At 46.3% G+C, this 24515-nt stretch overlaps 1 protein-coding gene across 9 annotated transcripts in view; it reads right to left on the bottom strand.

The window, feature by feature from the left end:
• Positions 1–5434: 5434 nt before the first annotated feature.
• The window catches only part of LOC100220846 (lethal(3)malignant brain tumor-like protein 4), a 42274-nt gene continuing 23193 nt past the window's right edge, over positions 5435–24515 (bottom strand). For 6 of the 9 annotated variants that reach the window (XM_030290551.4, XM_030290553.4, XM_030290554.4 and 3 more), the window contains 9 exons: positions 24180–24290; positions 22940–23054; positions 22740–22839; positions 21756–21932; positions 20286–20417; positions 19846–19907; positions 17337–17503; positions 12782–12844; positions 5435–9495 (listed from right to left, as the gene is read on the bottom strand). In XM_030290551.4, the coding sequence (XP_030146411.3) occupies positions 9367–9495; positions 12782–12844; positions 17337–17503; positions 19846–19907; positions 20286–20417; positions 21756–21932; positions 22740–22839; positions 22940–23054; positions 24180–24290 (1056 nt within the window). In that variant the 3' untranslated portion in view covers positions 5435–9366. The remainder of the gene's footprint in view (positions 9496–12781; positions 12845–17336; positions 17504–19845; positions 19908–20285; positions 20418–21755; positions 21933–22739; positions 22840–22939; positions 23055–24179; positions 24291–24515) is intronic. The other 3 variants (XM_072917869.1, XM_072917870.1, XM_030290555.4) reach the window with 3 other exon arrangements.

The following is a 24515-nucleotide window of genomic DNA, read 5'->3' as shown; positions in this document are numbered from 1 at the left end:
TGTTGTGGGTGATCTTGACCAGACATGTCTTCTTAAAGGGATGCAGATGCTACTGCTCTGGCTGAGCACCCTGGAAGGTAATGGAGTCCCAGAATGTCCTGAGCTGGAAGGGACCCACAAGGACCATTGAATCCAACCCTGGGCCTGCCCAGACACCCCAACAACCCTACCCTGAGCGTTCTTGCAGAACTGTCCAAAGGCTCCTGGAGCTCTGGCAGCCTCAGGTCTGTGCCCATTCCCTGGGCAGCCTGGGCAGTGCCCAGCATCCTCTGAGGGAAGAACCTTTCCCTGAGCTCCAGCCTAAACCTCCTCTATCATAGGGAGCAGAGATCAGAGCTACCCCTTGGGAGGAGCTGCAGACCCCACAGAGGTCTGGGCTCAGTGTCCTCTGCTCCAGCTGAACACACCGAGTGCCCTCAGCTGCTCCTCTTGTCGACTCTCCTGATCCTTCAGCACCCTTGTAGCCTCTTTTGGATGCTTTCTAGGATATAAGATCAAACAGTACTTAGAGAATTCACTCTAATACCTCATATTCCTCTTCAAAGATAAGTTACCTGCTTTCTAACAGTCTGAAGAACTTAAACATATATTACCAGCTCTTCCCACTGGCAAAGTTCATGCAGGAAGATCACATCCATCTGACATGGTTGACAGAATGCTCCTGAGGAGGACCTGGGCTGCAGCACTGACGTCCATCACCTCAGCACAAAGACTGTGAACCCCTGATGTCTTTGATGCTATTAAGCACCTCTCAAGTGTGGGTGAGAGCCAAAGCTCATGGTTGAGCCATGGCAAGTCTCCAGCTGGGCTGGATATCGATTTTTGGGAGATGTTAACATATTATTCTCCTCCTGGTTATCACCACAAGCTCTTAGTGCTTCCAAGTGGACAGGGGCTATTTTGTCAGTGCTCATGTCCAGTCCTTCCCTTTGCAGTTTAGAGGGGCAAACCCTGTATTTTTATTCTGCCTGCAAGAAAGTTCTATGGCTCCACAATCAGAAGCTCCAATTCAAGTGTATAAAGGTTTTCCATTTGTAGGGGATACAGAATTACTTGCAACATCCAGCTGGAAATACAATGCTAACATACAATAGAGCCATCCACAGCATCACTCTTTGTTCTTAATGGAATTTGCTTGTAAACAGACATAAAGAAGCACCAACTTGAAGGCAAGAAAAAAGCTTTGGTGGCTCTGTCCTGGGAAAACCTCATGCAACAGTAAAAAAAACCCCACAGTCTGCTTCCAGCCCTGCTTACAGTGAGTCCTCATGCACATTTTGTAAGAGAAACTGCCTGAGTATAAAAAGAAAAGACTCACTGAAATTGGTAACAGTGAACACAACTTGGTTTTGATCCAAAGCCAAAAATGTTTTATTTATTTGAAATGTAAACGGTTCCTTTATCAACTGCCTGTTTCAGGGGTTGTTTAGGGCAGTTTCCTTCCAAATAGGTTGCTCAGACCAGAGTTTTGCAAAATCCTGGGAAACAGGGAAAGCAGCAAGGCAAGGAAGACACAGAAACCCTGCTGTCTGATTTATGGAGAGTGGGATAGGGGCCTCCCATCCCTAGTGAAAGCATTCCCACAGCTGCCTTTGCTGGAGATTTGTTGCTGCAACAAAATGAGCAGTGCAGCTCGTGCTGCAGCCACCAGCATCGCTCCTGCCCACACCAGTCACAGCTCCGAGGCTCCTTTCTGCTTCTAGCCCAGACTGATCTCCAGCAGGGGAGCACCATGGGGGCACAGGGACCCCAACAGAATCCCGTGTCATCGCTGGACCTCTCCCCTCTGGGCTCCATGGGATTCCCACTGGCTTTGGGTCACCCTGGTCTGGCTCTGGCTGTGGTGGTGGGTACACAGACAGGGATGGGTGGATCCAGTGCTGCTGCTCTGGTTTGCCCTGGGCTTTCTAGCATGGCAAGGGTCTGCAGCCAGACTTGGTGGGAGCAGGGGAGGCTGAGATGCTGCTGGAGCTGCACTGCTGCTGCCCGAGAGCATCTTCCTGCTGTTTTGTGACAGGATTTGGAGGAGCTGGAGGGAAATCCGTGGATCTACCTTTACCCCGCCCGGCCCAAGGGACACCCCATGCTCTGGTGCTCATCCCACCAGCCCTGGGATGACACAGGGTTAAGGACATTGCGGGAGTGGATGGTGTTGGGAAGGAGGGGTGGTGGTAAAGAGAAGGGCATGCCTGTGGGGTCACATGTGTATGCAGCATTCATGAAAAAGAAGGGGATTGATGGTGGGATAGTGGCAGAATTAACTGATTGCATGAAGAATTGATTGGTGAGAAAGAAGCATCACAGGGCAGAGAAATCCCACAGGCACAGCCAGAGAGAGGAGGAAAAAAAAAAAAAAAACAAGGAGAAAAAGGGAGATGGTGCTACCGAGCTCTGAAGACTTAATCAGGTTATTCTTTTAGCATGTGGTGTTCTGGCAAAACACAAAAACACAAGGGGGAGGAAAATACCTGTTTGTGGGCAAGAAAACAAAAATAAACATTTCAACTGTTGTGTTTCTTCTGAAACGAAGAGCAAGACCCTCCCCAGCTATCAACCAGCAGCACAGACATGCTTGAGAATGGGGAAATTTATATCTGAGTCTCTTCTCTGGCCTTTTTCAATGCTACCCATAAGAGAGATGAGTTCAAGACATTGCGAGAACCATCTGGAGACTCATTGAATAGTTGTGTGGTCCCACTTCGAGCAGCAGAGACATAGCACAGCCTCCTCTGCTCCGGTCCTGCCAGGGATAACAAATCCCCCCCGCCCCAGAGCCCGTGGCATCTGAGCCTGGAGCGGAAAATCCCCTCTCGAGTTTTAGGAGGGTGCACAAAGTGGAGGTGTTTTGGCAACCATGACCCACAGAGCTGCTGGATTCCAGCACAGCCATGACCCCAACCATGGAGATCACCTCACTTTGCAATAATCTTTTGGAAGTGTTTCTGAACATATGGGGAATTTGAGTTGACTCAAGTGCTGAAAGGGACACGGACAATACTCTGGTTTAAAAAAGTCCTTCAGCCAGCATTGCTGCAAAAGATCCTTCGACCAGCATTTGGGCCAGTCTATGGCCCAAAAAGACCCACTGCTGATGACATGTGAGGGTGCCAGGTTGAATGCTGGTGAAGCCATAACCCTTTTTTTGAGAACAAAGCAAACGATTGAAGTCACCAGTGCCCCAGTCCAGGATGGGAGTGGGTGGGAAATGGTTTCCTGGGGGAAAACCAGCATCTCTGGGGCTCTGGCACTGATACCCTTCTGCAAAGGCCTTCAGCAGATTTCTTGAAGAAACAGCTGGAAATGTTCCAGCAGCAAATGTATCTGACTCCAAAAAATATCTTGCTTACATTAGAAGTGTCTGGATAGTGAAAAATGTAGAGAGGAGAAAGTGTCATGGGGCAATTAATATGCTGAGGCTGTACATGGTAGCAAGGAGAAGAAAATATTAGGGGAAATGACAGGCAAAGTCAATAAATAGTGGAGTGGTATTTGAAAAAGGTCTGGCACTTCTGCAGCTGGCTGGGCAGAGCACAACAGCTCTCTTGAATACTCCAACACTCCGTTTTTCTCTAATGCCACCACTCTTTTTTTCTCCTGAAGCTAGAATTTTCCTGTCAGCTGCAGAGTGCAGGATGGAGACAGCCGGTTCCCTCTCCATCCATCCCCACATCCTTCTTCCCACTGGGCTGGCCTGTCAGAGGAGTGCAGTGGTTTGTCTTTACAGTTCCTGCTCCCGAGAAAGTTGTCGGATTTGAGAATTTTAGGTTGTCAAATGAGCTTTGCTGTGGAAACCAGGGTGGTGCAGGTTCCAGACAGTGTGAGAAGGTGAGAGTTGGGGTCTGTACCCCCCTCCTTGTACACCCACAGCTAACAGCAGGTTACCTGATAAAATCAGAGACCCCTCCAGTCCCTCCAGGGGGTTTGCAAAGCCCACGGAGCATCCTGTGATGGGTCTCGGCACAAGAGACAAGCCAGTTCCACAGACCATGGTCAGGGCTGAAAGAGTAATTTGAGTAGGCAAAAAGATCAACCACAGGTTTTCCCTGCCAAAGGAGAAATATGACGTGGGACAAAAAAATTCCATGTTTGCCTGAGCAGAATAATCTGCAAATGCAATCAGCCATTTGTGTGATTGATGCTCCTTGCTCTGCTCAAACTTCTCCATCAAAATTGTGGGAGGGAAAAAAAAATCACTGCTGAGGAGAAACTCAGATCTCCAAAGTGCAAAGGACACAGCCACAAAACCCAGCACAGCCCTGAGGGAACTAACAAGAGTACAGAGCAGCAATTGATGTTCCCGAGCCTGCTCCAAGCGGCCCAGCTCCCCAGACCGGGAATCCGATCACGGTAACAAAAGCAAACAAACCACAGTTTAAATAGAAGCAAAGATGTTGGAAGGGAAAAACCAATGAGAGCAAATGTTTACTCTGAAGATGGGATAATTTAGAAATTATCGTTGGGAGCCAACTCTCCAACATTTTTAGTTTCAGAAGGTTTGCAAACCTCCTCTGCCAGTGTGGCCCCTCTGCCCTTGGACCTATAACCTGCTGCTCCCTCCAGACACCCCTGGGGAGGAGCAGGAGGAAAGGTTCCATGCCTCATTTTGGGGCACATTAGAGAATGGTTTGAAATGTATCAGCTAATTATGATTAGAGCAGAAACAGGTAAGGTAGTTATGGTTATGGACACACAGTGAAGAAGCTCAGGGGGGCATTAAGGAAAGGGAAAACAGACAGGCCCCAAAATGCAGAGTTTTAACATGGATTCATACTGAGAACAAGTTCTTGCTAGTTTTAGTTAAAAACCCAACTTTGGGAGCTGCTTTAAGAAGATGAAGTTCTGGAATTGTTTGTGATAGGAAACCATGAGGGATTAAGGAATTCAAGAGGAAGCCACAAGCCTTCTAGTGCCTACAAGGTCTCTGGGAGAGCCAGAGGGGAATTTTGGACAAGGGACTGGAGGGACAGGAGACAAGGAATGGCTTCCCACTGCCAGAGGGCAGGGATAGATGGGATGTTGGGAAGGAATTGTTCCCTGGGAGGATGGGGAGGCCCTGGCACAGGATGCCCAGAGTGGCTGTAGCTACTCCATCTCTGGATGGTCTTTAAGGTCCCTTCCATCCCACATTATCCCAGGATTCTATGATTAAAACCTGGCAGCAGCAGAGGAGAGTGAGGAATTGGGGATCAGGCACAGCTGCAGCAGCCAGTGCTGTCCTGTGAACACATCAAGGAGAGCTCAAGTACAGAGATAAGAGATATGGACAAAAGAGATAAAAATGAAGATGCTGCCTGGTGTTGAGCCTGCCATTTAAGGGAAGGACAACAACGTGATGACCAAGCCCTCCCAGTACCAGCCCTCCAGGGCAGCCAGCCCCATGTCTCCCTGAGCACTGCTGAGGTCAGCCCCACACACAGAAGAAACAAACCAGGTGTGAACTTATATTAATTTTATTCACATTTCCAGAGGAAAGCATCAGTGGAATGCAAGGTCATGGCTAGTGTTGAAAAGCTCAAGTATTTGGTTTAAAACAGGCAGACATTTCTGAGGCTGAGCCAAGCCCCTGCTCTCTTTCCCTGCACGTGCTTCCAGTTCAACTAACAGGAATTTCCAAAATAAGCTGGCTCATCACATCATGGGGGGGATGTCAAAAACATTAAAGCTCTCTGTGGTATAAATCCCTAAGGAGGGCATAAAAGTAGCAGGCAGGAAATCTTGTACAGCTGAACTGGCTTATCCCTGGGCTGAGGGTTGGGCTTTTCCTTCAGCGGCAGTTTTGCTGTCAGTGATGCCAATTGCTCCTGTCCAACTTTAATGTGATTCAATACCCAGAGCTGAAATTTGCTGCTACTGGATTATGGGGATGATTCTTGGTGATGGCACAGAAAAAATTTAACAGGACTCCCAGCCGAGTAAAAGAGGAGAAAAGGAGAAAAAATGTGATTACTTTGACTTTCAAAAACAACAAAAAAGGGAACAAAAACACAGCCAGGAATAAGATTTTGAGAACTGGAAATTCCTAATTGCACTGCTGGCCCATGGGAACTTGTCACAGCTCCGAATTGCTTCTAAGGAATATATCTGTATTACTAAGAGACTCCTGGGTTCAGCTGGGCCAACAACTGCTTCTTGCTGACATCCAGCAGACTCAAAATCCTCCCAATCCCAGCAGGCATTAACCAGCTTCAGGTTTGCTCCCCACAGAGTCACAACTTTTTTATTTTTGCTTCAAAGTGCACATTTCAAATTACACACGGCATCAGATAACCAAGGGCCTCTGCAAATCCCTGGCTGTGCCACAAGCCTGGAGCAGGACGGGGAACAGCAGAGTTTGGACAGGCAGCAGGAACAACACAGTGGAAAGCAGCACTCCCTGACACAAGTGGAATGGCACCAGCAACTGATGAATTCTTAAGTTATGGGGCTAAAAGATGAGATGGTTTAGTTTTTTTCTATCTTGTAAATATCAGGGAGTTTCAAATGTGTCCAGTGAAGACACTAGAAGTCTTTTTGTCCTGTGAAGTTGCCGGATTTAATTGGAATACAGCTATATTTGGGAAAGGAGTGGGTAACACATGTGTGCACATTCTTGCTTGCTTTGCAAAGACAATTATCAGATTACAAAAAAAGGCACAAGAAGCACATTCCACCTTCTTTTGTCCCTAAAAGGTTCCTCCTTCCCCCCTGCTGAAAGCACTGTGCTGGCTGTCACTGAACAACCTCCAAGTACACATTTTCCTCTTTGATCCAGCTGGCTCGGAAGCCCCAAGGATTAAAGATTTCTCTTCTGTTTGAATAATGTCACTGACTAGAATCTCATTGCTTGTTTAACTGATTCTCTTCATCCTCCATCTATATATAATAAAATAAATGAATTACTATTATATTTTGGTTTATTGCTAGAGGCAATCTGCTGTCCCCAAATCAGGCTCCCAAAGGAAGGAGGTGAAACAGAAATCTGGCAGGACCCGTTTGCTTGAAACAAGAAAAAGGCAAAATTGCACTTACCCCACCTGGCTGGGAGTCCCAGAGGGGGAAACTGGAGCAAGGAAGGGCTCAGGGTTATTTAGCAAGTCAGTGGAGAGCCAGGAATAAAATAGCCCAGCTCTGGATTCTCTGTTCCAGTTGTCAAGAAACAATTTTGCTCTGCCCAGAAGGCGAGTTCTGTCAGAGGATAGAACATGCCACTTACAATTCAAGTCTTAATGTTGACACTGGATATGCAGAGTGAGATAAAGGGATGTGACTCTTTGGTGAATATCCTGGTTATCGTATTAAAAATGTATTTTAATAAACTAAATTCACCCCTTGCCTAGTCCTTAACACTGCAATAAATTTCTCCCCTGCAGCTGCCTGGATGATATTTAATGGTTCAGCTATTAAATGTCCCACTAAACCTGTGTCTTCTCTGTGAAGGCTTAAACTCCTTAAATTCTTATTAACAAAAAAAATATATGGAAACAAACTGCTCTAAATATTATTCCAGAACTGGATTACTTCAGTGGTGTGGATTCTATTTACAATTTTAAGGACCCTTCTGCTTCAGACAAGTCACAAGAACCTTCTCAGTGGCAGGAAAGTTGGACAACGGATGTGGGTGATGCAGGAAGGGCGAACAAGTGTGTTCCTTGTGTCACCACACAGTATGGACAGCGTGTTTGCTCTGTTCCTGACAGCTCCTGGGAAGCCACGCTGGTGGCAGAGATGCCAAAGGAGTCTGAGGTGCCTGTGGATGGATCACATCACCATGCAGCGCCCTGAGACACCCACACACTGGCAGAGGCTGGGGGCAGAACCTGCCTTTGGCAGCTCCAGGTCATACCCCCAGTACTCCCATGGGTGTCCACACACAGGATTCAGCCTGGCAGCTATGGATGAGGAGCAGCAAGGGCTGCCTGAGCTGAAGTGGTTCTAGAACAGCCAAACAGCCATCAGGGAGAGTGGCAGAGGGAGAGCCACGAGCTGGTGCTGCCAGCAAGACGGAGCAGGAGCCAGCAGGACTCACCACGTCTGCCAGGGCTTCCATGGGGAGAGGACAAATCAGGAAGTACCTGTGTAGAAACCCCCACCCAGGATGTCCATGGGCATGCTCCTTAAACTGGCTGTGCTGGAGCAGGAACCACCTGTGCTCCCACCCAGGAGAGCACAGGCTGCACGTGCAGGAACACAGCCCCAGACTCCACTGCTTTCCCCACACACAGCAGCTCTCTTTTGGGAAGTAACTGTTACCCCATTTTGCTGTTTAAGTCCTGATTCCTCTCTAATCTCACATCCCTGTGTGCCATGCCTGCTCCCCTCCCAGAGGCAGAGGAGGTGCTGTCCTGCCCTCCAGCTCTCCATCGGAACACGCTGAAGTCCACCTCAAGGGACAAAGGCCAAAGCACTTCACATTCATCAGTTTGGATGGTTCAAAAGAAAAGCCATTTGTTTCTAGGAAATTTGTTTACACGCACACTCTGGCCACTGCTGGCTTTCCAGCTCCTATTCCTAGCATTTGGCTGACAGTGGAGAGGGCAAGAACAAACACACACCAATCCCCAAGTGCTCCTGATTGTGCCATTTTGCCAGATGTTCCTGGCACAGAAGGAGCTGCACAAAAGCACTGATGGGAGAATTACAGCTAAAACACATCTCTGTCTCCAGCAGCAGATGCCCTTATGGGATCTTTGCCTACCCAAAGCCCACCTGCACTGCCCCTGCCTCCTGACAGGGAATGACAGGAATGAAGACATTTTGCTTGCTGGCAGAACCAGTGCATGCCATCCCTGATGGAAACCCTCTGCCCACGCTGCCTTCCTGCCGGGTGTAAGCAGTCCAGCAGCCCAGGGTTAGTTGTTGTTGTCACAACAACCAGGAGCAGTACGAAAAACTGGAATTTAACAATCAGTCCTGAAAAGGTCAGCTCCTGAGTCACAGCAGTGAAGGATACAGGGGGATTGCTTTGAAGTGCATCTTTTTCCTCTCTCTTTTATTATGCAGAACACAATCTCACTGGTGATCACTCAGTCTTTCAGGCACTATCACTGGACACAAAGCCAGTTTTACTCAAAACTTTCTGCTTGCTCCTGCAGCTCCACCAGTGCTACCCTGGATTCCCCTTAGAACTGGAGGTTTCTTCGTGATCTCAAAAAGAGATTGATATATCAAAACCAAATTCAATTACAAAATATAATAATATCCTCTTCTTGGAAGTGAAGCTGCCCCATATTCCAGACTGTGGCAGGATCTTTATAACCTCAAAACATTTTTACTAAGTTCTCCTTAAAATATATCAGAGTCCCAGTCCACCTGTCTGGCGTGTTGTAATGCTCACAGCTCAAGATCCATTGCCTGTCAATTCCTCCTGGATCTGCCAAAGGCCTCTTTTCAGTTGTCTTCTGCAGACTTGAACATGAGGATGGCATTGTAAATCTTCAGGGCAGGGCCCAGTTTGATGCTGAGTATTTTAATGATGTCGTTCTGCTTGAGGAGCAGGAAGGCCTCACCGTCAATCTGCTGGAGGTTGGAACACAAACAGGGGTTAACCACCAAGGGACAGGCAGATTTCCACTTCTGGTCATTCTGGGATTCTTGCCTAGTTCTGGCCTCTACACCACATGATGTCCCCTTTCCAAAGGACACAGACCTCATCCCACAGTGCTTTCCCTAGAAATGGAAAAGCTCCACGTGTCCTGCCCATGGCAGAGGTAGAATGAGATGAGCTTTTAAGGGCCTTTCTAACTCAAACCATTCCATTATTTCATTTGCTATACAGATTAAGGCATAGTGAAGATGCAATATGGCTCGAAAAACAGTCTCCTAATTAATCAACAAGGACATATATTTCATTAGATGCAAATTAAGCAAGTGATGAACATACTACCATGTGAAAATACAGGATGCTGTAGGTAGCATGGAGACACACTGTTTCTGGAAAAGGTTAAAAATTTACTCGAGTAAGAATATCCACTGAGACAACACAGATATAATTAACATAAACCCCAAATGCTGCAGGGATGAAGCCAAAGATTAATGGACACAGACAAACAATATATGTCTCCCTAAGTTATTCCATTAAAATCCATTTAGAGAGACTGACAGTGTCTCCTCCTCTCACTTGATGCTCACCAGTGCAGCACACAGCACTGGACAGTCAGCCCAGCCAGATTAACAATTCTGCTATTTTTGTAGTCTTCCCAAATAAAATATTTTTGGATGTCAAAGCCTGGTGCAAGGGAAAACACTGAGTAAACTCAGAGAACACATAATTAAAGCAAAGAGCTGGGAGTCAGGAGATTTGGTTTTCCCACCTCTCACCACAAAAGAGACCCTCAGCAAGTTACTTAACCTGCTACTTAAGTAACTGGGAAGTTAATTCCTGCACTGGGAATGGCAGCATTGCTCCCAGACCACAGATGGCCACACCATGTCCTTGAATCTTATTTTCAAGTTGCCACAAGTCTACGCTGCTGCAGTGAATGTGCAAAAAATAGCTTGAAACAAATAGGACTGTGCTACTTAAATCAAATAACAGAGTCAAGAAGAGCAGAAAACTACTGGAAAACAGTCCTACATTTCAAAATGGTTTTGCGCCCAATATTATTTATTCCTATGCTTAATTTTCATTGCACTTCCTTACACTTGCTTATTTTAAACAGTCCTGGCCTGAACTGGACCTAGAAGCAAGTCTGTGCTTTATTATTAATTCCTTTGTTCCATGTTATTTGGATGGGTTTTAGAATTCTTTGCACAATTTGTTCTCTTCGCTCCTAATGTAAGCAGCAACTTATTCCCCTCCGGCCCCCCACCAAGGGAAGTCTGCAAGGGATTTATTTATCCTGGACATGAAGTACTTGGAGGCTGATCCTGGACAGTGTAGGGGAGTTCAGCTCTCCTGTCACTCACACCTGTATTCTGGCCAAAGTCAAACTGCTAAAAGGGTTTTCATTAAAAACTGACAACGTGGTTTGAGCATAAACTGGAAAAACAACACAAGCCCCTCTAAATCAGGTCTAGGGAACCCCACTTTGAGGCTGCAGAAAATAAGAATCAGAACAGACTGTGGCTATGGCACTCTCAGAACCAGAAAGTATTGGCTGTGTTCAGGAAGAAGAATATAAAAATATGAAGAATACCAGAAGAAATAAAATACATGGCAAATGGTTGGATTTATTAGGAGATTTGCTGGTACTTCTCACCTCTGTACACACCTTCCCTAGAAATCCCTTTAACACAGCTACAGTCAAAGATGGGTTCATTTGAACAAATTTCACTATTCCCACTATATTCAGTTCACGAGTATCCTACTGTATTGTCACATTGTGAACAGTGCTTTTTGCAAGCCTCTATTTCTTTTGCTTCCTATTTTGTGTGAGTCTGCACAGGTTCTAAAACGCGGGAAAACAGAACACAAATACATAAATCCACAAAGTGCACTGCAGCCTGATTGCCCCTGAAAAGGAGCCAGTTCTGGAGCAGACAGCGATTACAGAACTGCCCTTTCCAGTCACTGCCATGCAGAAGGAGAGACTCCAGCCCTTCCCTGAAGCTCTTGCAGCCACATTGGAGAGCTCTGAGGACAGTCACAGAACCATGGGATGGTTTTGGTTGGAAGGAACCCTAAAGCTCATCTTGTTCCACCCCCTGCCATGGGCAAGGACACTTTCCACTATCCCAGGTGGCTCCAACCCCTGTCCAACCTCACCTGGGATATTTCCAGGATGGGGCAGCCACAGCTGCTCTGGGCACCCTGTGCCAGAGCCTCTCCACCCTCACAGGGAGGAATTTCTTTCTAATGCCCACTCTCCTTCACGTTAAGGCCACTGCCCCTTGTTCTGTCACTCCTTATCTAAAGACCCTCTCCAGCTCTCCTGGAGCCTTTTAGGCCTGGAAGGGGTTCTGAGGTCTCCCTGGAACCTTCTCTTCTCCAGGTGAGCACCCCCAGCTCCAGAGCAGAGGGGCTCCAGCCCCTGAAGCATCTCTGTGATCACCTCTGGATTCACTCCAGAAGCTCCACGTGCTTCTGATGCTGGTGCCCATGGCTGAAGGGAGCTCTGGAGGTGGGGAATCACCTGAGCAGGACAGAAGGGAAGAATTCCACCCCCATAAGCTGCCCACACCTTGAGAGGAGTCCAGGACAAGATGCATCTGTGCAAATTCATCAGGGGTTCCTAAAGAACCTCCAAGTGATACCTGCAATGTAAGTGGAAGCAAGAGATCCCTGTCTGCAATCCACCTACAGAGCTGTGCCAAAAACCAGGACAGCCACACCTTGTGGCCATGAAGGTCTCCCAGAGGCCACGGTGAACACACCAGGAATAGCACCAGAGCCTAGCCCACAGCACTACTGACAGGACACACCTCACACAGAACATGCTCTGACTTCCCAAACTCTGCTTGTCGAAACAAAAGGTTCCTCTCCTGCACTCACCCCAGCCCATGAGGGAAGCCAGCAATTCCTGGGAAACCCTGTGCCTGCCAGGCTCCCCAGGAGAAACAGACACATGTCCTCATTAGAGGCAGCAGATGAGATCCTCACTAACCATTGCAACAGGGCATCTTTAGAGCAGTGCCAAACCCATGGTACAACGGTCCAAGACAGGATGTTAAGCATAAGCTCAGTGATTGGAACTGCAGAGGAAATTTAAAGCAGCAGGATGCCATTAGCCATGGTGGAATTCAGCTCCATGCTGAGGCTGCCTTCTAAATGCCACTGCTCTGCAATTAAACAGGTGAGCAGGTCTGAGCTCTCTGCTGTAATTCCAGGGATTTGCAGCACAGGGTCTGGGCACATTCCACTTACCTCTTCCCTGAACACAGATGCTTGTTCTTTGCAGCCAGGTAAACGCTGGATAAAGCTCACCACCTGCAATTGCATGTAAGAGAAAGGAAACACAGACAATTAAAATGAGACACCATCAATAAAACCCTCTTATTTCTGTATGACAATTCTCTATGGAATAATTTTTAAAACTTTAATACTCAGAACGCTCACATTAATGAACGATAAGATGGAAAACATTGCTGGGTTGTTGCTGCAACTCCTCTGTATATTTTGGTTACCACCAATAACTGCCTCTATTGCCATTTCACCATTTCTCTCCCTGTAAGAATCCAGTTTCTCCACTCGTCTAGAAGGTTCTCACAGAATCAACATTATTTTTCCACATAAAAAGCTATATATGGCTTAGACTACTTTAGATTCACTCACAACTTCACTTTCTTTACAGCACTGTTGGAAAGTAAAACTAACATGAAAAAAGGATTTAGACAGTTTCCCAAGATGACATGCCTCTAAGAGACAAGATAAACCAACTGAATGAGCACTACTGGTTTACCAACATGCAAAGGCAGAACAGAAGGAAAGGAGTTTTGGTTTCATTTAATCTGCGCTGGGTAAAAAGGATCCACGGAACGAAGAGGATTAAACAAGTAAAAGTTAATTTTATAATTCACAATATGGAAAACCTTTTTAGGCAAGGAATCTGTTAACATTTGGAATAATCTCCCTGGAGTCATGCAGGCAGCCCTGGGTTACATTATGTAACACCAACGAGTGTGCAGAATATTGTGTGCAGTCAAGGACGACTTAAAATGCATTGTCTTCTCCAGCTGCAGCTTCACTAGTTCACAGGAGATTTGTATATTGAGGTGTTATCAGATCAAACATGTCCTGTTAATTGGATGCTCCCCTGCAGGAGCAGCTCTGCTTCATGAGGCGCAACCGTGTGAGTTGTTGCACATGTGACATTTCTTCCCTGTACGCAAACAAGCAGTTGGGCGGGGTCACTGTCGGATACATGCTCCCTTCAACTCAAAATTGTCAAAGTCTCTCCTAAATCACATCCCTGTACCTCTAGATCATCCTACTCCTAGACTTGGAGTCATTCCCTCCCCCTCAGTTCCAGCCAGGCAGGAACTGGGCTCTAAGAGTGCCCTCCAGGTTTGCTCTGCCCTGGCAGGAGCAGCTCTGACTCCTGTGGTTTCTGTTATGTAACCTGAAAGCAGAGCATCCCTCTCCTTCATCCTCCTCTTCTGCTCCATCTTAAAGGCAACCCCTAAAATCCACATCTCTCTTAGGCAATGACTCAAAATTGTCTTCTGCAGAAGCGTAAACTCATATTAATAACGAAATTCTACTTTCCTTTTGAGTCCCCCTGTCTGCTATTAATTAAAACACAAATGAAAATCCTTCTGCCAGATCTGGTTCTTTCAAGAATTTACATGTCAGTTGGACCCTTGGGGCAAGAGCTGGGTCTCTTCAGTGTCTGTGGCACTGAGAGGCTGGCAGACATTTCCAGGGAATGACCTGGGCTTGGCTTGCTCCTGTATCCTTCTCTGCACAACTGCTGCTGGCTACTGTCACTGACACGGAGTGACAGGGATCTGCCCCGAAGTCCTTCACAGGGACACTGCAAGCATCCTGTGCCACTGGAGAGGCCTCTTGAGCAAACAGCAGCCCTGGGGTTTACTAGGAATGGATAACAGAGAGGGAAGAAAGATGCAAGAGCAGAAAATGGGAGAGAAAGTCCCCAGACATGAGACAGACTCCACTGAGCCACAGGGACCTGCCTGGCTGTCACTGCTGGGGAGGAGGGTTCCCAAACCAAGACAGGGCAGTTGAGGGATAAGGGAGGCTTAGGAGCACACGAACAAAACACCACAGAAATCCAACACAACCCCACAATATTGGCAGGGAAGCCTTGAACCCTGAGAAAGGCTGAGACTGGAAGGGCTCAAAGTGAGGATGCGACAGGGTGTTGGACAGGTTGGGAACATCTCAGTGGGATCAGAGTTTTTCTATGAAGAGGTGAAAGTCTGCTGGCCCTTCCTGCTGTAACCATGTCATGGCTCAAAACTGCCTGCTGGAAACTCTTACACTCCCAAAGCACATTGGTAAAGGGATGGGCTTGAAAAAGAGCTTTGTGCAATCCTGAGAACACCCTGGAAACTGGACATGACCCTTCTGGAAGGTGCTGATGTGTGGCAAGCTTGCTGAGATCAGCACAAGTTGATGGCCTGTGGTGACAAGGCAGCCCCACACCACACCCCTTCAACAGCTACTCCAGGACTGATCCCCTCTGTCTGAGGCCACAGACAGGAGCTGGGTTAACAGGGATTTAGAAATCCACTTACACTTGGCACAAGGACAGTTCCCAACCCCCCCCCCCCACCAGGGTATTGGCATTTGAAGCAGGATTAACTAATGAACAATATAACTCTAGCACATCTTAATGTTCTTCTGTGAGTCAATAGTGTGTGCTCTGAAAACATGACAGGAAGCTTTCAATAAATACCAAAGCTGCATTAAAGTAACTACTTTTAGTGACTGCTCAGTGTTACCATGATTTTCTTAGCGTGAGGGCCCCTAAATACTGCCACTGCTGCTGCTCTGCCATTTAAACTGCTCTCAACCTGCAGAGGATTAAAGCAATGTTTTTTTCCCTTAATGGGGGTTTTATAAAATAAAAACAGTTCTTCAGCATGAAACCAAAGGAGAATTTTACACCCCCATCGCTCCTGTTTCAGATCAGCACAGGACTCCTTTAGACTCCTTCAGGACTCCTTTGTGCAGCAGAGTTCAAAGCACAACCCAAAGGCAAATGTCTGCCATGCAGGAAGGTGTTGGGAGCCCAAATGCCGACAGACAAAATGTACTTTGGACTCCCTAAAACACAGCAAGTCCTGCTGCTTTCAGCTCCCAGATCTGTGGCTACATTGCACTGCACATGCTGATCGTGCAAGTGCTCAGAGAGAACCTAAACTGATTCCTCCGGGAATTTGTGATGAACGTCATTTTCAAAACCAGACGCACTTTACTGAAATTCAAGATAAAACCTGCAATTACTTCAGCCAGTGCATTGTGGTGCTACAACTGAGCTTTTCAACGTATCATTCACACTGCTACCGGCAGCCAAAAGTTCCCCAGTTGTTTCAGGCTGCAGCAGAATTCAGTTTATTCCAGGTTTGAATCACTACATCCAGTGTCCTGTATCCATGTCTGTGGTCCCTGCTCACACTCATCCGTTATCAAACTAATATCCCAGCTAAATTTACCCAGCAGTTGCTTTAAAGGTCAACTGCAAAGGACAAATTTTATTTGGCTTGGATCCTGACACTGTACTCTCCCATGAAGCAGCCTCCTGTTTTATCCGAAAGAAAGAGATTTTGATTATCATGTCAGAAGATTATCTGCTTCTGACTTTATTGATTTGATAAAAGATCTTTTGGACAAATCATTGGAAGCTTTCTCAAAAGGACAGGAACAGTAAATCTTTCAGCGATTTTTTTTCCTCCTCGGTCTGAATTTAATTCTAAGACATTTTTATTAAAAAGAACAACAAAAAAAACCACAACTAAAACCCAACACTACCACCAAACCACAACAACTCAACACAAAAAAGGACCAGGTTTTAAAACATCAGCACTTATTGCTCTGTCCCTTTTCCAACTGCTGTGGTTCCCATCTTCCACATCACTGCAAGTCCCACCAGACTCCTACAACTCCTCCAGCATGAAGAGCAAAGCCAAGATAGGATTTATCCGATGTTAAGAGGCACTTAGGGAAAATGCACTTTCTAAAAGTCTCTGGAGATCCCCTCTGCATCATGAGCAGCAGCACCTTTTTCCTGCTTTGCAGATTCCCTGCATCCTTGCAAGCACAACACTACAGCACATTTCTCTGGAATTAAATGCCCTGCAATTAAGCACCAAGATCCAAATTATAGCCACTTCCCAAGCGCAGGGAGAAATATTTATGCTCAAGGCATCAAGGCAAAAACCAACTACTCAGCACACAAAACACTCTGGCTTTTTCACACAACACCTAATTACAGGAGACATCTCAAGAGCCGCAGAGACACATCTCCAGCTGCACAGCTACCTCTGCCAGAAATCAGGTCAGGCTGTGGGCAGTTTTGTTCCCACGGAATCAGGCAGGGAGACGCAGCAGGAGTGGGCATGCACAGTGCAGTTTGGAATTCTCTGCACTGTAAAAGTGAATCAGTAGCAAAGTCACAGGAGAGGGGGAGGGAGATCAGAGAAAAGAAATCTGCTGTCAGAATGACGCTTCAGGCCTGAGGACTGAGAAATCAAGGGGTAAATAAATAGAGGGAGGGAATCCAGTTGAGGGCAATAGGCTGTGGATACTAGATGGTTAACAGGGGTCCTTCCCCTCCCTGATAAAGGGTCTTGGGTCTAACTTCCAGCTGAGTCAGCTGTGACACACACACAGCAAACACAAGAGCACTGCCTAGGAGAGGGAAGGAAATAAAGATGTCTTCCAATAAGCACTCCAGAGAAGAGTGCTCTGGCATTCCTGCATCCCAGGATAGTGGAACAGAGAACAGGTAACTCACCTCCTCCACTGTCCATTTGGCAACTTGTTTGGCTGTCAGGCCTGAGACCTCCGGCAAGAGCCTGCAGTGCTGCTCCCAGAAAAGATGGAGGCGGTGGGTCGGGTTAGAGGCCAGGGAAGGCATGAAGATAGACTGGTGTAGGGCCTGCTGGAGATCCAAATCAGGGTCTGAAAAAGGAAACAAGTCAGAGCCAGGCTTCAAGTAGGAACAACTACAACAAAGCAGGAAAAAGGGTCACAGCCTGGAGGTGAAAGCAAAGCAGGGTGAATGGAGCAGGCATGGCTACTGTGTGGCACATGGAGCTCTTGGGACATTCTCCTCCTCCTGAGGAGAAAAGGGAAAAAAAAGACAGGACTGCCAGGCTGGAGGCTTTATCATTAGCTTCTTCCCTGGAAAATGATGTCATGCTGCTAACAGAGAAGATGTTTGCAGCGTTTTATTGACAAGGTGGAGGAATTCTGGTAACAGCATCCTCGGCTGGGAACTGATGGCAGTGTTCCAGCCCCAGCTGTAGCCAGAGTTCTGTGCTGCCAGCATGGCCTGGGCTCGCTCCCCAGGAGACTCCCAGTCCAGGAGTGCTCAAGGTACCTCCAGACATCAACTCCCTCCTCATGTGTCAAGTGAAGCTCTGAAAACCAAGGCAAAAAAAAGGAGGAAGGAATCACCCCTCCCTAATGAGATCGCTGGAGCAGTGCAGAGTCATGGTCCTGCAGGGACGTGCTGGTTATACAACAGGAAGCCAGGCAGAGGATGGGAGCAGGCTGGGAAGCACTCCTCCGGTTTACAGCGGCACGGGGGCTACCCCCGACCTCCCTCCCGGGGGATAGGATGGCCCAGCGCCATCCCGTGGCATTCCCGAGCATTCCCACTGTATCCCAGCCCTCGGGAAGGATCCGTGTGCCTGGAGCAGCTGCTGCCCCTGCTGCCCCTGCTCAGCGGCTCTCAGCGGGCTGGGGTGTAAGATGAGGGGGGGAAGCAGTCACTACTGTGGAATGCACAAAGGAAAATGGCTGAAATACAAAGAAAAAGCAGATTCCCAGGGTTAGCAAGCTGTCCCCTAGCTGAAGGGGAAGCAGCTCTGGAGGTAAAGCCTGTCCTAGTGAACAGTCACTCCCCTGGCCCAGAGCGCACTCAGCTCATCTCATCTCCACATCCCTAACAGTCATGAGACAGCATCAAACAACATCAAATTTCTAATAATGAAACCAAGGGAGGATAAATACAGCCTGAGTAAGAACTGCTCAGTTCAGGAGCTCCTGGTGGCAAGAGGGCACAGGACCTGCTCCAGAGATGGCTGTCACCCCCCTCCTTCCCTGCTGTAGTGGTGGGGACAGACAGCACCTGGTCTTGTCCCCCACCTCCTGCTCCAGGAGGTCCCAAGGTCTCCCCCACTGCCACATCCCTGCTGGGTGGGCATTGCTTCCATCTCAGACCAATTCCTTTTCTCCACTAAGCACAAATCCTTGGACTAAGCACCCAAACCATGACCTAGACAAGTGACTTTCCCTCTGACGAAGAAGCAGTGATCTCATTGTTTAAACGCAGCTGGGAGGAAGGCTCTGGGTAATTGTGAAATTACAGGTCAGTGGATGATTGCATTTCCCTCCCCAGATTTCCATCACTCCATGGAAGATGAATGTGAAGGGAGAGTGGGCAGCTTTCCCTGCCAGCTGCAACTGCCACTTGGAGCTGGCAGATCCCTCAGCTCTGACTGCAGAACTCAGCACTAGGTAAAAATGAGTATTAAAAAAAAACCCAAAAAAACAACATCCAGGCACCTGTCCCAGTTTGTGCCCGCTTAGCTATTTTTGATTAGAGACTTATTACCATCTCAAATCCTCCTAAAAGCCTGGTCAGCTCCCTTCTCTGAAATGGCTTTTTATAGTAAATCTGAAAGTTAAGCATATGGTTTGCTAAAGTGGCAGCAGAAAGCTGCTCTGGAAACTTAACCTGTCACATACCAGGAAAAAAAAACCAAAACACTGCTTTTCCATTTAGCTTTTCATTTTGTTTTTAATCCTTAAGAGAAAGGAGAGAAAGAGATCCTTTAGAAAGAGATCCTTCAAAAAGTCCTCCAATGATTCAGAATATGTTTCTGAATACCCATGAGGGTCTAAGAAAAAGGGGTTGATGGAACCTAAACTATCTGCTAAGTTTTGAGGAAATGTCCCTTGAGCCCTGTGCTGGCTCTGTCACAGCCTGACACAGGTCACAGACTGTTTGGGAACCCCTTGTCACTGCAGAGGAGTTTGCAGTGGCACAAAAACCAGTGCAAACATGTCTTCTCAGTTAATAAATACCACTCTACAATGTATTAAACCTTTCACTTCTAAGTAATTTTACCCTTTCTCTTAATTTTAAAGGAAGAAAAACTATCATTGCTATCATCTCCAGCATGTGCTTTCTCTTGACTGTGGAATCAAAGACAAAAAAAGCTGTGAATTCTTAACTGTGGGGATATTGCAGAGATAGGCACACATAGAGAAAGAAGGAATAAAACTTAACCAACCTTTTGCATTGCTTTCCTGTTTCACCAGCTGAAACTTGATATAGGCATGTGAGCACCCAAGCCTGAAAGCAACAATTACAAAACATTTCAGAAGATACAGAAATGGATGTAATTTCTTTTCCATACAAAGATAAGTGAGATTTATAGAAACTAATTTTTTTTTCCTCCTAAAATAAGCAATAGCTCCATCCTTGACCTCTCTCTGAGCAGTTCTCTTAAATTCATGGCCAGAACTCAGATCTGAGTTTACTGCAGGAAAGAGAAGGCCCAAAACAACAGGAGGAAGGGAGGAGATTTACCATGTCATTCTAAAACACTCTGCTGCAAAACTTCAATCAAATTGGGCTGTTTGTTATTTACATCTTTATTTCAGATACTGCAGCAGCATCAAGAAACACAACTGTTAATGCATGAAAATACATCACAAAACTCTTGTTTACATTTTTGGTGCAGCTTTGATATCTGCAGAGAAATCCTCCTCTCCCCAGCCTCTCTCCCGACTGTCTTCTGACTGCTCTGATGGAGTGTGGATGCTGCTTTGACACCACTTTTCACTGTCTGGTGCAGATTTTCTGGAAAGACAGATAAATGACAGTAGCTGAGCTGACATCCTCTACTCCCTTTTCCCAGAGGAGAGCAGAGCCGGCTGCTCCTGGCAAGTGAGAGCAACAACCACCACCTTGTGGCAGAACTTTCCTCTCCCCTCCATGAGTACAAAGTGCTTTGCTCCTCTTCTGCAAGGATTCAGAGAGTTTAAGTGAAATAAATCAGCCTCTGTGGACTCAGGTTCTGATCCCAGCAGCTATAGGAAACAACTGTGTTACGGTGAAAGCAAGAGATTTAAGGTTTCTGAATCTCGATACTTCTGGATAACATTTTAGAGTTTCCATGACTAAATTTGATGCATAAACTGAGCTACAGAGTTGGCCAAGGGAAGACAAGCAGCAGGACACCAGACTAGGCTGAATTCAGACCTCCCACTATCAGGAAATGAAATACTTACAAGAAAATAAATATATTCTAAAATGCCATTTATTCTGTGAGAATTCAAAATCTCCCAACAGCTTTATGGTAAGAGTGCCACTGAAATGCAATCAATTTTGGTGTGGAAATTAGGGAATGAAGATGCCTGCATAGTTGTGGCATGGGAGGAAGCAATTTGGCCATGAAGGCTAGGGAGGAGAAAGAAGCATTCACTCCTTTTTTCTGGACAAACAGATCTTGAAAATGTTATAAATCTAAACAAATAGATGAGCTTTAAAATATAGATAAGCCTTCACATACAACAAAAAACTAAAGTATTACTGGAGTTTGCCCTAGTGAGACTGGATTTGTGAAGACTAAAAATGATCTTAAAAAACCCTTCATATCCTGGTCTGTCCCATGACAGGTTTAACCAACTCCTGCACCCCAAGAACCAAGGCACAGTTTCCTTCAATGCTGCTCAGTTGTGAGACTTTCTTGTGACAAAACAAAGTATCTGAGAGTGCTCAGCTTGTTTGCTTGCTAAGAGATAACACACACAATGCTTAGCAGACCCAGGGTGAATCACAGTTACAGTTTAATAGCACAAAATAAACTTGATTTAACAGTTTTAGGACAGGAAACAAAATCTTAAAATTTAAAATTCAATTTTAAATTGAAACAGCAAGGAAAAATGTATGAAGACAGAATGCAATTTCTGTTGTTGGAATGTGACCAGAGCACCAGGATTAAGGAGTCAAGAAACTTATTAAGGCATTTGAGGGTATAAAAGTGCATTGCTCTGCATTAAGAGTGACTGGGGCACACGTCAATATTACAGACAGATGAACTTAATGCTCCACTGTGTCGCTGCCAATTCCAGTGGTTTTCATCCTTGTAAATGGTTTTGCTCCCCAGTACCTGGCCAAGAGTAAAATCCAGCTCACCTGGATTGTGAAGAGTCACCCTGAGAAGACTCCCCTGCTCCCAGCAATGGGCCAGGCGTCTCCAGCCTCTTGGCTTTCTGCATGATGTTCCCAAGGGAAGGTCTCTCCCCACTCAGCCGGTCCTGTAAGAGGTTTTCTCTGCTGAGGTTCATATCAGAGTATGGGCAGCCAACTAAGCTGTGATGGAGAAACAAAAAAGAGAGAGGGCAACGAAAGCTTTACAGTCATACAGTCTTCCTTACTTCAGGAAGAGAAATCCATCACAAATCCAGAAAAAATGAGGCCACAAATTCTTAGGAGGTGCTGTTACCCAGCTCTAGGTGTGAGAAAGCAAGGGACTATATGGCAGAATTAAAACCCAAAGTCATGTTGTTAAAGAGCAAGAAGAGCTCGTCCTCTGCAACTTGCTTATCAGAACATTTCATGGATCAACAGACTTCTGCAACTTTCAATCTGAAAAATTCAAAGCCCTTAACTACATTATAAACTACCAGGTCTTCTGACCTCCCACCTGAGATTGTTCTCTTGCTCTTAAAATAATTTACTTGAGAAAAAGCTTCCTTTTCCAAAAGCACACAAGAAATCAAAAGGCAGAGCACAAAACATGAGCAACCTCTCCTCACCTACACTTCAACATGCTATCTATGCCCTCTCCTCTTTAACTGTCTCCTTGCATGTTGTTCTTGGGTATATTATTTCACAAATGTAACTCCTTCATTACTGCTGGAATGTAGAAACTGGAGTGAATGAATCTGTTTGCATTGCAGCTATCATGATTACAGTGGTATAACCAAAATTTATGATCAAACAGCCTACTTAGACACAAGAGGGAGCTGCGGTTGCAGTTATAGCTATCTCCAGAATAACCACCCGGAGATAATTTCAGTGCAGTGCAGTTGCTCAGAGCTGCATCACCATCATTATTATTATTGCTGTTGTTGTTGTAGCTGTTGCTATTGTTATTAACAGCACTCATCCACATACGTGTAATGTGTTCCATATCGGGGGCCCCGGACGTGCCCGATCCCCTGGCAGCCCGGAGTAGGACACGCCTGTCCCACTGCTCCCTCTGGATCTTCAGCGCCTGAGAGTAGTAAAAAAAGAAAGATAAACAGATTTGCACATGAGGAGCAGACTGCACTTAGGAAATTATACAGCATAACAAAAGCGTGTCCTGTATTTACCTCGAGGGACTTGCAGAGCGTGTCCAGTTTTGTCACACCAGCCCACAGGATGGATGTCAGGGCTGTCTGCATCCACCCAGAAATCATAGTCATGGTCCCAGCCATCAAAATGTATCTGAAAGAAGCAGAAGTCTCAGGGAAAGACAGAGTTCAGGGCATGATTCAGCTCTTACATTAACTTCTCCCTTTGTTTCACCTTGCTCAGCTTGGGGCTGATTCATTCAATCTTTCAGATCAATCTTTCAGTTAGGCATAATCATCTCTGTGCTCAGTCTAACTCTTTGTTTTCCTGCATCTGTGTTTCACAGAATAACCAGCTTCTGGTGACAATCTGTCACCCCACAGCCCATGGGATGCTCTAACATGCAAAGTCCAAAGCTATGCAAATACAAATGCTTATTTGTTCATTTTCTGTGGATCCCAAAGCACCATAGAAGCCAACAAGTTTTGTGAGTTTTGCAGTGAACAAGCTGCAATTTTCTGCTGGATGAAGAGACTGGCAGTAGCTCAGATCCAGAGACTGAAGATCACTGGAGTTTAAAGGCTACTGGGTTGTTCATGCAGGAAAGTTCAATGTATGAATTGAGTATCATGCCATTATGGACTGGCAAAGCTTGGCTTTTGTTCACAGCAATGAGACTCAGAATCAACCAGATAATGGGGAGTGAATTCCACTTCTGCCCATGTAATCATCCTTTGGGAAGGAGATCCTTTGGCCATGGAGTCTCCATCAGTGCAGCCTCCTCTTTAACTGACTTGTACTTAGTTCCTCAGAAGCCAAAGCACAACAGATTATTTGGGCAATATATTTGCATGAAATACCAGGCTAAAATGCGTTGATGTGACAAATTTGTACTGGAGAATTACACTACTTCCCACATTTACCAGAGTTTAAATTGCTTTGGGTTTTCCTTTCCTGGTAGGAAAAAAACACAGTCAGGCAGCTTCCCCAGCAGAACACTCATGGCTGCCATCAGTCATGGAGATCACAGGGAATATGCCAAGAGATAGGACATCACACTGTCAAGTGTTAGGTCAAAACAGCTACATTAGAATAGTAACTAACACCAGCCCAATTCCATCAGATTTCAGCAAAACAAAGCAACAGCTGGGCAGGCCTGGAGGCCACAGCAGCTGCCAGGCTGTTGTTTGCTGCTCCTTGTTCCCAAGTGTTGTTTTCCCTGCGCTGCCCATCCCATGGTTCCCAGCACAGGTTCTGCACTTGGGAGCAAGGTCATACCTTAATGCGATGGCTGTCTTTGTCAATGATTGTTGCCACTCTTATCAAGATGGGATTTCGTCTGTCCACAGCCTCTAACTTCGTATTAACCTGGAATCCGTGAGGAGGACGCTGGAAGGGAGGATTGTAAGCAGAATGCTAAAAAGCCTCGGAGTTCAGAGCTGGTACTTGCTCTGAATGAAACGTGCTCCAGTTTCCATCCACCCATAGCTGCCTTTGCAGCTTTGGGTTATGTCACATGGCAGTCTGTTCAGAGGCTAAAATCAGAGTTTCCAAGAGGTTAAAATCAGAGTTCCCAAGAGGACTTAGCTGAGTGTTTGTCAGCAGCCCCAAACT

This window comes from Taeniopygia guttata, chromosome 23 (assembly GCF_048771995.1).
Source record: "Taeniopygia guttata chromosome 23, bTaeGut7.mat, whole genome shotgun sequence".
Classification (NCBI taxonomy): domain Eukaryota; kingdom Metazoa; phylum Chordata; class Aves; order Passeriformes; family Estrildidae; genus Taeniopygia; species Taeniopygia guttata.
The sequence above is the reverse complement of the archived record's forward strand: the minus strand, read 5'-3'. Positions and strand labels throughout refer to the sequence as shown.